We start from the raw sequence: 16652 nt of genomic DNA, 5'->3' as shown, positions 1-16652 counted from the left end.
TAATTTAGAGTGGAAGGGACTTCTGTAAATCATTTAGTCCAACCCCCTGCTTGAAGCAGACCTAATTAGATCAGGTTGCTCAGGGTCATGTCTATCGAAGTCTTGAACACCTCTAAGGACAGAGATTCTGTAATGCCTTTGGGTAACCTGTTCCAGTATTTTTCGTCTTTGTGGTTTAAAAAACAAATTCTCATGTTCCAACTTGTGCCCAGTGTCATATTGCTGCGCACTTCTGCTGAAAATCTGCCTCCGTGTATCCTGCTGTCAGGCAACTATAGTTAATGTTAGATCATCTTTCTAATCACAGATTACATAAAACACCAACTAGCTACAAAATACACATTAATAAGTACTCTGAACAAAGAAAATAGGTGCCATATAGACCATACCCTTAAAAAGGGCAACAAAGAATACCTTATTAAGACAGCATAGCCTAAAAGCATTGCACAGTTTTGTCATTCACAGCTGAAATTTCCCAATTAAATCTTTATTTTTCAAAATATTTGTATGCCTACACTGTGCACACAAGTCTAACATTACTTCAGAAAAACAGGCTGTCAACATGCAGCAGTTAACTGGCAAAACACATACACGCACATCTACCTACAAAAGTAGCCTAACTCATAAGATTTCAACTTACACTCAGAGGATCTGTTTGCTCAGACAGCTTCCAAAAAAGATGGAACAAAAGCAATGTTACTCTTACCTATAGACCAACATTTGCTACACTGAGATCCGCTGACACAGTTTTAGAGATCAGCAGAGAAGTTTCAGCAGTACAGCTCCTGGTCCAGTCCCAACACTCTCCTTAAGTTGAGTTTCTCTGCCCCCAGGCTATTGATTCTGTCAATTTCAAAGCCATTCTGTTGGTTCAAGGAATCAACTGAGGAGCAGAAGCAATTGTTTCATATTGAAATGCTACTTTTTGCACTTACAATTGCACTGTTTAATATAGAAATGGTAGATGCTTCTCATTTTGACTATGGCCCTTGCAAGACAAGATGAATAAAGCTTGTTACTTTGAGGCTTATTATCAAAGCTTATTACTTCATCAATAACCTGAAACTAGTAATTGATTCTGCCTTATTAAGTTTTGAAGTTAGCACTTCTTTTCAACTCCCACTGTAACTGAGTCGGTGTCACAGCATGGTAAGCACAACCTGTCCTATAAGTTGCACTAATTTAAGAGAAGAAAACATATCATCAAAGAAAGATCTAGACAACATAAATTCAATCTATCTTCTGATGTCTACTAAGAGAACTGGATATCTCTATGGAGGATCTATGTGTTAAAGAGGTAGCCACCTATGGCAGGAAATACAGAATTTTAATAACATCTCTGTGAAAATGAACCAGAACAAGCTGTCACATGCTAACTTCGAGGCCAACAAAACCCCAAAACTCTTTTCATGTAACCATCCATACCGTATTTTCTAGCTTCTCTTGTTGCCAAAATTCTTTCAGCCAGCACAACAGAAACACTTGGCCCATTTACTTCTGAACTACAGTTCAGAACTGAGTTAATATGCTGTAGCTTGCTATTAAGTTAGGATCAATAAAGACAAGGCAGATATAAATATGTAGTTGCTAGCAATTTTATGTATCTACCTAAAGCAACGCACAAAAAAGTATTCATTACTTTGCTGTCATCTCTTTCATCTGTTTTCAGATCATTCAAGCACTTCTTTCGGTGTTCTACTTCCATCCTTTTCACTCTCTCTCTCTCAAGGCTCCTTCCACATATTGGCCTAATTTTTTTTATTTATTGGACCAAGTACAGTAGCTATCTATTTTTAGGGTACAAAGCTGAAAACTTTTACATAGTTGAACTCAGCATTCCACTTCAGTGGTCCAAGCACCATTTCCAGCTTTAATTCTGCAGCTCATTTCCTGTCTTTTATTAAAATGATGAATAAAACTGAAAACAAGCAAGAAAACTGTTGTTTGAGAATAACCAAGACTGCAGCTCTGATGGTAAAGAGAACAGGAGTTCTTTGGACTGAGTTTGAACAAACTGTCCCTGGCTGCTGTCATAAGATACTACTTTCTCTTTAATCTTAGAAAATTCCACTCCTTTCTTTACTCAGCCATTTAACTGCTAAAAATTTAACTTAAATGAAGTCCAATTTAATGAATTTAAATAAAATTCAACATTGAACAACATTTTTGAAGGATAGAGACAGAACAAAGCCTACCCATTATTTTTAATGCATAACAGAAGTTTCACTCCTTCAAGTTGAACCATTTTTTATAGATGCTCCTTTTCAAATCGATAGCACCCAAACAAAAAAAAAAGGGGGGCATTATTTTTCCATGAAAAAGAAATCTTATTAATAAAAGCAACCTCAACCCCTTATTTAAATTTAAATTATGGCCACTTATTTGTATGAGGACAAAGCTTGATTGTAACTACAATCTCCAGAGCATTGTTCCCTTGGCTTCGTTCTCAGAGCTAGTTGTTGTTGTTTTCTTCCAGGCTGGCCTGGAATGTCTTTTTCTGTGCTGATGTAACTCTACCTGAACAGAGCTGATGACACAGTAACTGCATCTTGCCCAAAAGAGCCGGTCTCTCCACTTGTGCTTCCTTCTCCTGTCCAAGGAAACAGGTCCAAGGCAACTCCACCCAGGCTGCACTATGAAAAAAACTGTAACTTGGCCAAAGAACCTGACATATTCTGCTTAAAGATATACAATAAAGGCATGTAGAAGACTCTGGGGAACAAGAAAAGTCTCCCAAGTTTTCTAGGCCTAACTCCCTTTTAAGCTTTCAAAGAGCATCATGTAATGCAAACACCAAAAGAGAAATGTGGTCTTCAGACATGGCTGCATACAGGGTAGTCATATTTTAGGGATGATCAGCTGAATAAAAGCATGGATTTTGTTTAACAACAGCTTCTCAATAGGGAATGCTCAATAAGATACTAAGGACTTAAGCAGGTGAGGAATTCAGATGCTGTTTGTCTGGCTCTGCCCACAGATTACAAATATATTGAAATGATCAGTATTAAAGACTGTGGACCTTAAAGCAACAAGTTTCTTAAGAATATGTTCACTAACAGGCAGTGCCTAACACTACTCCCATTACATATTCAACGGCAGGCAGTGTTCAGCATCACCACTCCCTCAATCCACTTCTCATCTATAAATATCAATGCATTTTTGAGGAATCAAAAAATCAAAGGCATAATGAAAAACAGTATCTGGAACTACAACTGCAACTGCTTCTGAGAGAAGGGTGAACAAATTTTCCAAGGCCAGACTGTGTCTGGCCAACCCTGCTGCCTTCTGTAATGCAATTACTGGCTTTGTGTACAAGTGAAAAGCAGTGCATATAATTTACTTGGACATTGACACTATCTCCACAGATATCTTTCCAGCCAAACTGGAGACATGGAGACTGGATGGGTAAATGACAAGACAGACAGAAAACTGGGCTGAAAGAACAGCAGTTAGTGGTTGAAAGTCTGAAGTCCCCGTTGATAAGTCTTTCTGGTTCTTGAGCAATTTCCACAGTAATTCCTCAACTCATTTCGGTGAGGGAGAATGTTTTGTGATTTGTGTACACTTGAGAAAAACTTTGGCAAATAAAAGAAGATTTGTATAGTATGATCTGCTTTCAAGTTGAAGAGAAACAAACTATATTGAGACACCCATTCAGAAACAGGTATCCATCAAGCTACCTTCTGCAATTGGCAAGATGGACACTGCTGCACACTTCACACACCAGTGAGTTTGAATGGTTTGTTCTCTGTCAAGATTTAATATTAAAATAAACACACCCATACCCATCTTGTGAGAACCACAGTTCAGTCTGTGGTTTAGTTCACAAGTTTTCAGAAGATCAAATTAAAAGTATCTAAAATAACATATCCTTGAACAGAAACAAGTATTTCATCAGAAGGTAACATAATCTATTTCTTGCAGAAACATCTAGAAACAGAAAAAAACAATCTGCCCATCACATTGACACTGTATATACAGGCACCATGCCCATGGCAGCGCAAGACATTTATCAATTCTTAAGTATACACAAGCTTATGAGAAAGTACTTAGTACCTTACTACTGTCTAATGCGATTTAATTTCTATTTATGAATCCCCCATTACACTGTGTATAGTTGAAATAATATACAACAAAAGATAAAAATTGAACGGAATCATCCCTTCTCCAAAGTCATGATGGTTTTTTACTTCCAACATTGCAACCATTTTATGATCACACAAAGTAGCCAAGTTCTCTGCTCCAAATCACCTTCTAACATCCAAGATATACAGGACTTCAAATAGTGCAAGGATCAATAGCTTTGGATGTGCACCTGGCAAATGTACTTGCAATATTCTGTGTTTTAACTTTGGAGTACGTTCCCCACTTTTCAGAGGCAGACAGCTGATGAAGCAATTAAGTATCTGGAGCATACGTAAGAATTCTTAGGCGCTGCTGTATATCACATGCTAAACTCAGAAAGAATAAGCAAACTTAATCAGTTAACAAAATCACTAGTCACATATGAAATGCTGTTATGAGAGCTGGAATTTAGGCTTGTCAATGTATTTAAGTAAAGATTTTAAACAGCTTTTCCTATTTAGTTTAGAAAGCTATAGACACAAACAAAAACAAAGCAAAAGAAGAGAATTGCTCAGTGTTTCCAACAGAACACTCAAAATAAAGTTTTTTCACCTAGTTCTTGGTCTCCAAACTGAACATCCTCACACATGTCTATGACACTAGCTGGAGACAGACTAGTCCTGTAAGGGTTGATTCCAACTGCATATAGTTTTTCAGGTAGAAAATGTATCTCATCTTGTACCATTAGATGAGATGGATCTCAAGACTGATCACCTGGCTTATTAAGAAAAAAAAAGTAACCAATTAAGAAAAATCACAGGTGACCCTTTTCATCTTCTATATTGCCCCACATTGTGAACTTGAAGAGATCAAAGGGAAGTTTCCACAGTTCAAGCAAATGTCTGAAAAAAGAAGTAACAGACTTCCAGTAAGTCTTCAATTAAAAAGTGTGAAAATAGAAACCACTAAGAAGATCAATACTTGATGATTTTAGGAAGCAATATCAAATTCCAAAATTTGGCAGAAATTCTTTGTTTCAACACTGTGAACGTGTGAAGCAGAGGCATTGTTCACTTGTCTTCAGAAAGCTAAAAGATTAAATTGTTTTAAAACAATGGATTAGAGGAAAAAAAGCGAAACAAATATATTTGTAGTAAGTATACAACATGTAAAATAATAGCTATGTGTATGATTACGAGAGTACTAAGATCCATCACAAATACTTACTCTTGCTACTAAAGAAGTATTTCACCTGTTCTCCCATCTATTTCCTTTCTACCCAGGATATGGCAGATAATATAGTTTTCTGTTTTCTGACTATATATCCAAATTCTATATCCATTACATCACCTGCTCCATTTCAACACATTGCCTTTTATCTACAGAGATGAAAACAAGCAGTGGGGAATAATCTCAATTTCTAACCCATCTTTTTATGTCCATATTTACTTTTTTAAGATTTCTCCATCCAGTGTTTTATTAAAAGAAAACGAAAATGCCGATAAAGAAAACTATCAGATACATAAAAGTAAGGCTTATGTTAATTCTGGGACATGTGCACCTATACACAAACCCATTGGCTAGGAAATCTCTGTACAACTGACTTCTCATTTTTACTTGTGCTTCACTCAGGCATGTATTCAATTGTTTATGGTATGTAGAAAGTTACGTTTGTCTCATCACTAATCTTGTAACCCAGTGTGCAGTGAGAAGATTAATTCCAAAGGAATGTTCTTTGACTTACGAGAATATTAAGTACATCAACACTGTTGAACAACTTTACAGAATTTTAAAATGAGATCATCTTCCCTGTGCCAGTTTTGTTTGACAAATGTTTTAACACTACAAAAGCAAATTATTGAGGAAAAACAAAAAAAAACAAAACCAAAAAAAACCCCGAAACAAAACAAAACAAAAAACCCACCTCAAATAACCTAGTAAAGCCAGGTCATGGAAAAAAGTCTTCACAAGGCCCAAGATTTCTACACTGAACTAGGACATAAATAAGAGTATCAATTTCCTTTCTGTGGTGGAGCATCTGTAATTTTTCTTCAGCCTTAATACTATAAACAACCTTCCATTCCCTTCAAATGAATATACTAATAGCATCTGATGCTCATTGCTAATTTCTGTAAGTACTTCCAAGTGGAACGGAACATAATAAACATCTGTTACACTATTGAGAATCTTTGCTTTCTAAGAATTCACTACTGCACATTAACAACATACTAACATTTCTACCAACTGCTATTTGACCATGTTACTAGAACTGAGAGAGTATAGGGGGATTGATAAAAGCTTGGAAGACTAAAACAAATAAATTCCCAAAAATGAATCCCACAGTGATTTTGTGTGCACATGCATGCCTCTGCGTGCGAGACAGTCTTTATGAAATTACACTTGTAACCTGCTTACTTGTGTGCAAATTTAGTCTAAGTATAAATCTTTCACTGGAGCAAAAATCACAAAACCTGTCCAAAATCAAACCAAGTTCTTTAGCTTAAAAAATTTACATAATTATCATTTCCATCTTTTTTAAGAAAATCTTCTTTATGATGTTTATACAAGACTTGATAAGCAGACAACATAAATTACCTACTACACCATCACCAACTGAGTCACAGTAGATTTACCACCTACTAAGGAGCACTGAATAATCAACACTAACAGGGAAACATTTTTATTAGACTTGCAGGGTTTTGCCTTCAGTGTTTCTTCCTGCTTTTTGTTTTAATTATGAGGAAAAGATGCAGTATTTATGCTTGTCATAGCATTGCTAAAGCCGTTTTTACTCAGTAACGGAGCAAATAACAGGCTATCAATGTGGAGCAAGTTCACAGTCGTGTTCATAACAGTAAATAGCTGTTAACAAGCTTTATGACAAAGGAAGGAGACCTACTGATTCAAGCTGAACGCACAACCCCCTCACTTTTACCTAAGTCAGCTTTTCACCAAACTAAGAGAATCCACAGTTCTGAAACCTGACTACAGCCATTTCTTTACCTATGAAGCTATGCTTCAGCATACACTGTACTATAAAGAAAAACTCTGCCCTGCCATTTAATCCAGCCACTTCAGTGTTTGTGTGAGCCAGAGATAATGGAACTCAGCCAAAATTTCCAGGTCAGATAATAGAGTTTTTCTTCCTATTATTTCTGTCCCAAAGCTCAATTTCTTACCACCTTTCATTTCTTCATTTTCAGCATATGTGTGTGCTACAGACAAGAAAAATGATAAATGGTAAGGTCTGAAGTTCTGCATTTTTCTTGCTGTACATTTTTCTTGTTCCTATGTAGGTTTGAACTGTAGTAATGAGGGAATCAAGACTGCCAGAAAATACTTTCACTCCACAGAAAACAACCTTCTGGGACATTTCAAGTTTATATACTTTTATTTTTGAAACAAACACTGCTGTGTGTGTTTTTAAATTACTCCAGACTTTTACATCATAGAAAGAAAAATTAAAGTGAATAATTAATACAAAACAGAGACAAGCAGCTGACAGAAGGAAAAAAGGTTTTTCCCAATGCAAGCTTAAAAATTTTATCCCATATACACTGCCAGTCCTTTAAAATTGTCCAGGTTTCCAAAGCATTAATTATGTAAACTCATATCAAGCAGTCTGTGACCATTTATAGATTCACAAACTAATGACACAACTGCTAGTGGCAGGAAAGAATATTACAATCTCTTACTGCTTTATTGAATCATGTTTTTCCTAAGCAGATTTCAAGAATAATGCAAAAACTCAGATCTACACAAAAATGCAGAAATAACCCTATTAAAGTAATTCCTTCACACTTTGAGAATCCATTTTGCCATTGGATCTCCAGCTTGAAAGACAGCACTGAATTACAATCCCTTATCAAGTACAGCAGTAACATCCCACTATTAGCACACTACACAGATAAATAAATATAAGTAAAATCACATGCAGAGGTTTAGATACTTCATTATGTGGGGGTTTACTGAAGTGGATTTATTCACTTGGAGCCCTGCAGTCTTGACATATTTGTTCAAGGTAAACAGGATTTGTGCAAAAAAACCCTGGCTACAGTTACCCTAAGAAAACATGGTAGATTCATTTGCCTCATTTATTCTCCCTCCAGGAACACTCTAAATAATATTAAACCATTACGGAGTGAAGGATCTCAGCAACTTGAAAGTATTTTACAAAACAGAGGTTACATTTTGTCTACCAATCTCTGAAAAAGTGCAGCAAATGCTCCCTCCAGAGTGGGAGAAAACTATTTGCCTACTCATAAAAAAGCATTTCCTACCTCCCTGCCTTTACATCTTGTATCTCCTGTAGTCAGTGCCTCAATTCTTTATCAGCATTTTATTCAGCAACTCTGAAGTGAAAATTCTGGGTTGATATATTTAACGCAACCATCCTTATGTAACCTCGCCTGGATATCTGCATATTCTAATGACATCACTTAGGTTAAGTGATGAACGCAAAATAATTTAATACTGGTGACCATAATTGCATTCATAACTTCATCAACAGTAGAAATTCACGTGGTGGTTCAGACCTTGACCTCTTTTTCCTTCACCTTGACGTAATCAACACTGGTTTGCTCAAGTGGGTAGACTAAGGGTTGATTTGGCCAGAGTATAGTGGCATATGATTGTTATGTTTTCAGGAACAGCTGTGCTGGGGAAGTTGGCCCAGCCCTTGCCTAAACAAAGGGCACATATTCATAATGCTGCCAGTTATCATTTTCATGAACACTATCCTCACAATAAGACAAATATATTTCAAAAAGCAAACTTGTATTACATACGTGCTGGCCTTTATTGTAGAAAAGCCAGTTTTAACTACGGGCATTTAAATTACGGCAGTCAGGTGAGTTCAGGTGGCATCTAGCCTGCTTCCAGTTGCACTTTGCCACTTCGGAGCAAACTACAGACTGGACTGTTTTGCTAATGGCACCTATTTTAGGCCACTGTCTTTCCAGAACACTAATACCCACCTCTCTTAACACCAAGATTTAATGTGACATTGATGCACAATCCATGCCAATGAGTAAGCCTCTGATGATCTCCCGCAAAAGGCAGTAATCAAGAACACTCCACAACAACAATCTTATACTGCTTACCAACAATTCAGGTCTGCAGTTGAATTTCCCAAAGGAAAAGAAATCCACTAGGAGCTGTATGAATAGTTTTGACTATGGCAGGTCACTGCTAGCCATTTTTGCCCCGGGAGCACACAGAGCTTTCTGTTTGCACATGCAATACACAGTATGCACCTGGTGAGTCCAAGCACTCCAAAGAAGCCTCAGACCCATTAATCATTCACAGTACCACCGGTCAATAGCTATACAGACTATATTATCCATGTACAGTAAGTCTGGCCAAATAGTAGCAGCAGGATTTACCCTGTAGCTCTTCCCTCAGGTAAATCATGTAGCTTGTCTGTTGCAACGGCTAGATACAAAAGATTATATGGAAGACAACTGAAAAATTTCAGTTAGAAATACTTGGGAACATTAAAATTAAAATGCAGAGGGTGAAGGCTATAAAGATTACCCAGAAGTGAGATCATTTTAGAGGCGTTCATACGCTATGGAATGTAATCCTGGCAGAATCCACCATATGTATCATCACACTGTCACCCTGCTGCCCCTGCCAGTTTAAAAATGGAATTCTGGTATTACAGATTATCTTTGAACTCTGAAGTCTGACACTCAATACTGGGTTTTGATATATTTTTGAGCAATCCTAGGACACAACTGTCTGCATGATAAAATAACTTCGATTAAATGAGCTGCTATAATGGCAACATTCTTATGGGTTGTTTTAATTTTCAGCGCAGAATAAGCCAAATTTGCCATGACGTATCTACTGACTGAAATCCTTTGCCACTCTACTATACCAGCTAAAAGGATCCTTTTGAAATTTCTCCTAGGACTTTACTGTCATTTTTATGCCATTAAACATAAAAGAAGTATTTTGCACAAATCAAATTAATTTTACACTTCTCTTTCCAGACACTAAAAAAAAAAAAGAACTTCAATAACTGGACCTGCTTCATAGAATGTGTTTTTTAAAGGTTAATGCATTGTGTAATTTGAAAAATAGTTCCTAGAAAGATGTTCCATAAACCATGGAAAAAGTAACATATAAACCACATGTCATTTCACTCCTTTTGTGATATTTTGATATGCCAGCTTCATTCTATGTTAAAAAAAACTCTTCAACTTTCAGGACACTTTTCGCTGTCTTATGATTTCTACCCTGCTACTCTACAGCTACCAAAGGGGTGCTTCTGGGGAGCTAGGGGGACAGCACACAAAAGTTTAAAGACTAAGGTTTGGCTGTTGCAGTATAGCAACTGAGATAGACTGAAATAACTCAATATTGTTTTAACTGCTTGACTCCAGTAAGTGAAAACAGATGCCAAGTTTAACCTCTGCCTAGGAAGAAGTATTACATAACACAGTATAGCCAGCAAATTTAGCTGAGAATAAAATTAGCCTATTCATTTCACAAATGTCAACAAAAGTTTGGAACTATACTGTAAACACAGCATTCACTCTCAAAGGGATGTCAGTTATAATTACCATAAATACAAATCTTAACTAGTAGTTACCTACAGTATTTTCTAACATTCTTGTATACTTACCAAAGAAACCGAAAAACCTTATTATTTTTCCCACTTATCCCCACAGTTGACAACTGTAGAAACAAGAAAGTTTGGATCTGGTTTTCCCTACATGAGTCTGTAAATCAGGCTCTTTCATGTGGTTCCATAAGGAATGTTAAGTCTGTACTCTTTTTCCCTAAGAAGGCAGCTATTAGGAATAAGGTGAATTAAGGTTACCTGAGCTCTTCCTGGAAAGCAGAACAGGACAGGTCTGAGTCCTGGAAGGCAGAACAAGGATGGACCCTAAATGCAATCCACCTGATGATTAATTCAAATAGTAGAAAACCTCAGAGATTGGGGGGGGGGGAAGAACATGACACCAAAAAAAAAAAAAAAAAAAAAAAAAGAGAGGCATTCAGATTCTTAACTGCAAGTTTATAAGATGATCTCAACCCCAAATTCTTCTCCTCTCTAACAAAGAAAAACAGAACATGAAGATACACAAAAGCTATCAGAAAGAGATTATAGTGAAAAAAAGTGCATTTCTAGGTACATCTGGAAAGTCAAGTGGCAAAATCAAAAACATGAAATGCTGTTACCAAACACTAAGAATTTTTCCCCCAACTGTTGCTTTCAACAACATTTGTATCAGGTCCAGCTGGAAAGTTGCCAGTGAAACACGGTGTACAATCTAGTGGATTTTGTCCTGTAACATGCTTATTCTTGGTCTCTGCTTTGCTCGTTCATCCATCTCTCAGATTCAGGATGGTCTGTTTACCAGCTCCTTCTCTAAAGACAAGACTTTTTTGTCTGTCCTCAATTCCTGTCTAGAAAGACAACAATGCGTTCTTCAAGGATGAAATATTTCAGTTATGTAGAACCATAAAAAATTAGAGAAAGTATGACAAGCTATAATTCTGACACCTATGCATTGCAATTGTTTCCATGCCTCATTAGAATACTTCCGGTTTAACAGTGCTGAACTGTTGGATGACACAAGCATAGTGGCATAATGGAAGAGACAAAAATAAGTAAAAAATGTCCAAGTCTCTCCCTTCTGATGAAAAAGAAAGCTTTAGAAGCCGACATAGTCGAAGGGACAGTGGCACAAATACTTGATAAAAGAACATCCCTAATATTACCATCATCTCCCGTCCTGTTCTTCTCTGACTCTTCACAGTCTCCATAGGCCCCAACTACTGAATTTTCTTAGCAGCTGATCCCTCAGAGACTCATGAAACACAACATAATTGGAAAAAGGCACTGTCTCCACAGTAAAACACAATACCCACCAAGCTCCCTTTCCAATTACATTCACTTTATTTGTATCTGTAAAATATTAATGCAGAGAGTCAGAATTATGACACAGCTTGTAACTGCCTCAACAGTTGTCATTTACTATATTAAATGTGACAACTGCAAGAGAAAGGGTATTTACCTGCATTTAGGGCACTACACTAGGACCAGATGTAAGTAAAGACCTATTTTCTATGCAAGCAAAATTATTATAATGCAGGATATATAGACGCAGCATAAAGTTCCCACTAGAAATTTTAACTGGTATTTCCACAATTTTGACTCCTTGAGTCATGTTGATAGTGCTTCCAAATTATTCCCCCAACAGTGCCCCAATTTTTGAAGTCAAAATAATTAAAGAATTGTATTTGTTAATAAAGAACACACTTTTGAGAACACCAATAACATTTTCTTTGTCATTCTAGTCAAACACACACTTGTGGAAGTGAAAGTATAAAAATACACAGGAAAAGGGAAACCATGTGTGCTCCAGCCTCCTGAACAGCATATTTGCACACAATCTCTCACACAGCTCTGGAAGTTACTGACATCCAAAGGGTGTGTTGGCTCTGTTCCTTTGCAGCTGCAGGAGGCAAGATGTTCTTTCCACCTTCGATCACTGAAAGGAAATCCCAGTCCACAAGACCAGGGATTAGTGTGTTTCACCTCGTGGAGAGAAGGCTTGAGAGAATTCCAAAGTGCTAGTAAGAAGAGTAAGATTTACATTGATAACCTGTTCATAGGAGTACCTGCACCACCAAAAAAGTTTGGCTAGATTGTTCTCCCTCAAGTTACAAAATTGATTCCATGGTTCCCCGCAGAGCAGGAGTCACCCGGGAGCCTTAGTTACATAGTTTATGACTTAAAGAGCCCAGGAATTCACTAGAATTAAAGTTTGCTTAGCAGGGCAGAGTAGCCCTCTTAACAGAATACTACCGCTACATATCCTCATTTTTAAAATACTTTAAGATACAAATATGCTCTTTTGCTTGTGAAAAACATCTGTACTACGTTTCAAAGTTTGTCTTTATGTTGACATAAAGACAATCCTCTGAACATTTCCAGGTAACAGCTAGGTACTAATATATTTTCATTTTCAATGCAGACCAATGTAAATAGTACTCTTAGAGGCAGCTGCAAACAAAAGAATTAGACTGATGTTTCAACAATGCAAAGTGGGAATCTTAAAAAAGCTATTTCAGTGAAAACAAATGAAATTTCCACCTGCATCTTTCAGCATTTGGCAAACAGAACTTCACTTCTGCAGTGTTATTTTATGACATGAAAAAATGCATCCCAGAGTTACTCCTCTACTGACTGCAGTGGATCAGTAGCTTTTGTCTGAATTTCACAGTTAACGTAAATTTACAGCCACTATTCTATGGCAGACAAGCACTAGAGAAGTTCCTCCTTCAAAGCAGGCAACACATAGAATCATAGAATACTTAGGGTTGGAAAGGACCTTAAGATCATATAGTTCCAAACCCCCTGCCATGGGCAGGGACACCCCACGCTAAACCATGTCACCCAAGGCTCTGTCCAACCTGGCCTTGAACACCGCCATGGATGGAGCATTCACAGCTTCCCTGGGCAACCCATTCCAGTGCCTCACCACCCGTATAGTAAAAAACTTCTTCCTTATATCCAGTCTAAACTTCCCCTGTTTACGTTTTAACTCATTACCCTTGTCAGTCAACTTTAAGTTGATTTTTGTACAAGGTTTCTCTCTGTCCTATGAAAACTGCTATAATAGTTTACTCACAGGCTGCTTTTTTTCTTGGTAAAACTAGGGTTTTACAGTCTGCTTGACTTGAAAAACTGCATATCTGACTACATTGCCCCACTATGAGCAATATGCAGAAAACTCCACATTGGCTCAAGAAGAGGAGGTTAAAAGAAAGCCACCTCCAAAAGAACATCACCAGACGGGTGGGAGGAGGAGTGACGAAGAAAAAGTAATCTTAAAAAAAAAAAAAAAAAAGTCTCTTGAGGAGGGGTGAGGGGTAAAAAAATCACCTCTTCTCCCAAAAACACTTCTAGGTTCCACATCTATGAACCAGAATCTCCTAGGACACCCTTAAAGTGCTGATTTCTTAATGAATGTTCTCATAAGGAGCTAAATCACAGCTCCCTTTCTAAATGTTACTGGTTTCAGGATGTAAAATGCATTATTGTAAAATGCATTATAAAGCACAATGGACTCCAGCAAGCATGTCTACAAAGTGAGAGCAATATGTGCAGTACAGAAACAGTTGTGAAAGTGCTGTTTTAATGCCAAAGTACTACGATCTAGATACACAAATATTCTTTTCATTTTAAGCTATGACTATTCTTCCTGCAGTAATAAAATACATATAAAATGTCAATGTGACATGGGTCACATTAGCAAGCAAAAGAACAGATCCCTGCCAGCTTTGCAAATCTACTGTAATTCCAGACTCCAACAGAAAGGAATAGTTATAGAAATATTCACACAGGTTTGGAGGGTGGAAATTTCAATAAATGCATACAGCTTGACCTACAAAAGTCGATTCCTACTGAATTGTTAAGGATGGATATAAACGGAAAGCATAAAAGTTATTTCAAGACAGAACTGAAATTTTCCAACAATAACACCAGATGCTTCTAAGTCACATTTTCTTTAAGATCTTGAACCACAAACCTGCACAATGCTGTCTACATCCTTACAAAATCATTAAATACAGTTACTTTTTTTCATGGTAACTTCTCACTAAAGTCACAAGATACCTGAAAACATTTGAACTTGTTTTATTAAAGGGCTTTAAAGCTACTCTCTTGTATCTGCACCCTGCCTTGTTGACTGTTCTTTCATCTTTCCCATTATTTTTTATCATCCTTAACATGCTGAAAGTAAACTTACATGCAAAAACACAAGCATTAAAAAAAAAAAAAGCCCCACAACAGCAAAACAAACAAAACCCCAGAAAGTTGTCATAGCTACTTGCCTCTTGGCAATTTCTGAGCATTTCCCAGGTTTAGTGAAATATATCCACAGAAAAGGAGAAAAACCAATCTTGACATGGTCACAAACCCAACCTTGCACTGGGAACGATTCTGACAGATGACACACAGAAGTACTGCAGCTGCATTTAAGTGAACTTTTCTCTCTGTGGCAAGAGGCAGCAACACTTTGACACGAGCTTAGTTTACACAGTGGGAGGAGACAGGATGACATCACTCCCACTGGAAAAGGAGAATTAGCACTAAAACAAAAAAAAAAAAAAGGAAAAAAGGATTATCAGGCTCCTCCTACAATAATCTTCTGGGGTTTGTTACAAGGTCCTTCCACCACTCAGGGTAAGAGATTACCGTTGTATGATTTAAATTTCAGGCAAATAAAACCAGGAATATCAAAACTTCTATTAACTGAAAACTGATCTGAGAGACATTTTCACTGTTTTATCCAAGAAAGCTGGAATTGAGATACAAAAATAACACTCGCAGTACTCAGAAAACTCTTTGCTATATTGAACTCAGTATTTCTGCAATCTCGAGACTTTGCCCAAGGTTAGTTTGAGCTAGACATGGCTTTCATCCAGGCAAAACAACTACTACTTCCACTTGACACAACATCATAAACATATAAATATGTGTTCAGTAAAAGACCTGTGTTTAAAAAAAAAAAAAAAAGTAATTTTTTCACTTGTATCTGATTTGGCAATTTAAAAATATTTTATATTTTTCGCTTTCATAAGAGTCTGGCGAGACAATGAGCACAGTGTCCGTGTGAAAGCAAAAAGGCAATGTATCACCTTCCAGAGGCTAGATCCTCTCACCAGTTACAAAACTGTAAATGAACAAAAAATTCCATTATTCCATTTAAAGCTGTTTCACTCAAATGAGTTGACCAAGCACAGAATTTGGTCCTACCCACAACTGAGAAGGTGGGAATAAAGAGGTGAAGCAGAAGAAATAGGTTGCAATGGAATAAGGAAGAATTTAGACTTAGTATCTGGAAAACATTCCCAAAGAGATTACATCTATTCAGTGTGTACTCCCCAACAAACACCAAACCACCACGAAAAAACACATCAACAACCAAACCCAAACATATTCTCTGATTATAATAAGCAAAGCTCTTCAGCATGTGTGGTCTGTTCCCACTTCCCACTTGCCTGGGACCTGACATCCTCTTACTTTCACACAGTGTTCTGTAAGCAGAGAGAAGTCACAGTATTAGTGCCTGCACTGGGTAGAAACAAAGTAATTTCAAATAAAAAGGTAATATATTAAAGCATACAGGACTGTTTCTTGAAAAAACAGATTAGTACTTTATTTAAAAGACCCCATGTACTCAATACTTCAGAAAGAGCTTCAAAACAGAAGCTGAGTAATGGTCCTAGGAAAAAACAACCAAGGAATTTCAAGCTCTTCTAATCAATATGGAGAGCACACAGCTATAACAAAACCATTTTGACAATGCAAAGGTTTTCCAGCCTGATCACACCCTCTTAATTCTGACATGAGGGAACCTTTTTCTGATTCATTAACTGAGAGCTGGGAATAACAAGTTGGAAATCAATATTATTGATAGACCACAAAAAATCCCCAAACACTATTACCTCAAGGGTCTTTGGAAGGATTCACATCCTGAATGCGAACACTGTGAACAGATACATGCAACAGGTACAATGTTTAAAAGGCCAAACAGTTGGACAGGAGTCTCCCAAAACACTGA

At 37.1% G+C, this 16652-nt stretch overlaps 1 protein-coding gene across 1 annotated transcript in view; it reads right to left on the bottom strand.

Moving 5' to 3' along the window:
- Positions 1-16016, bottom strand: part of ABI3BP (ABI family member 3 binding protein) — a gene marked incomplete at its 3' end in the record, with an annotated part of 147773 nt that extends 131757 nt beyond the window's left edge. The window contains 1 exon segment of the mRNA XM_080613490.1: positions 14920-16016. Coding sequence (XP_080469616.1) covers positions 14920-14995 — 76 coding nt within the window. The 5' untranslated portion in view covers positions 14996-16016.
- Positions 16017-16652: the final 636 nt, after the last annotated feature.

This window comes from Psittacula echo, assembly GCF_963264785.1.
Source record: "Psittacula echo genome assembly, chromosome: 3".
NCBI lineage: Eukaryota > Metazoa > Chordata > Aves > Psittaciformes > Psittacidae > Psittacula > Psittacula echo.
Note: the sequence above shows the minus strand (reverse complement) of the source record. Positions and strands in the feature narration are given on the sequence as shown.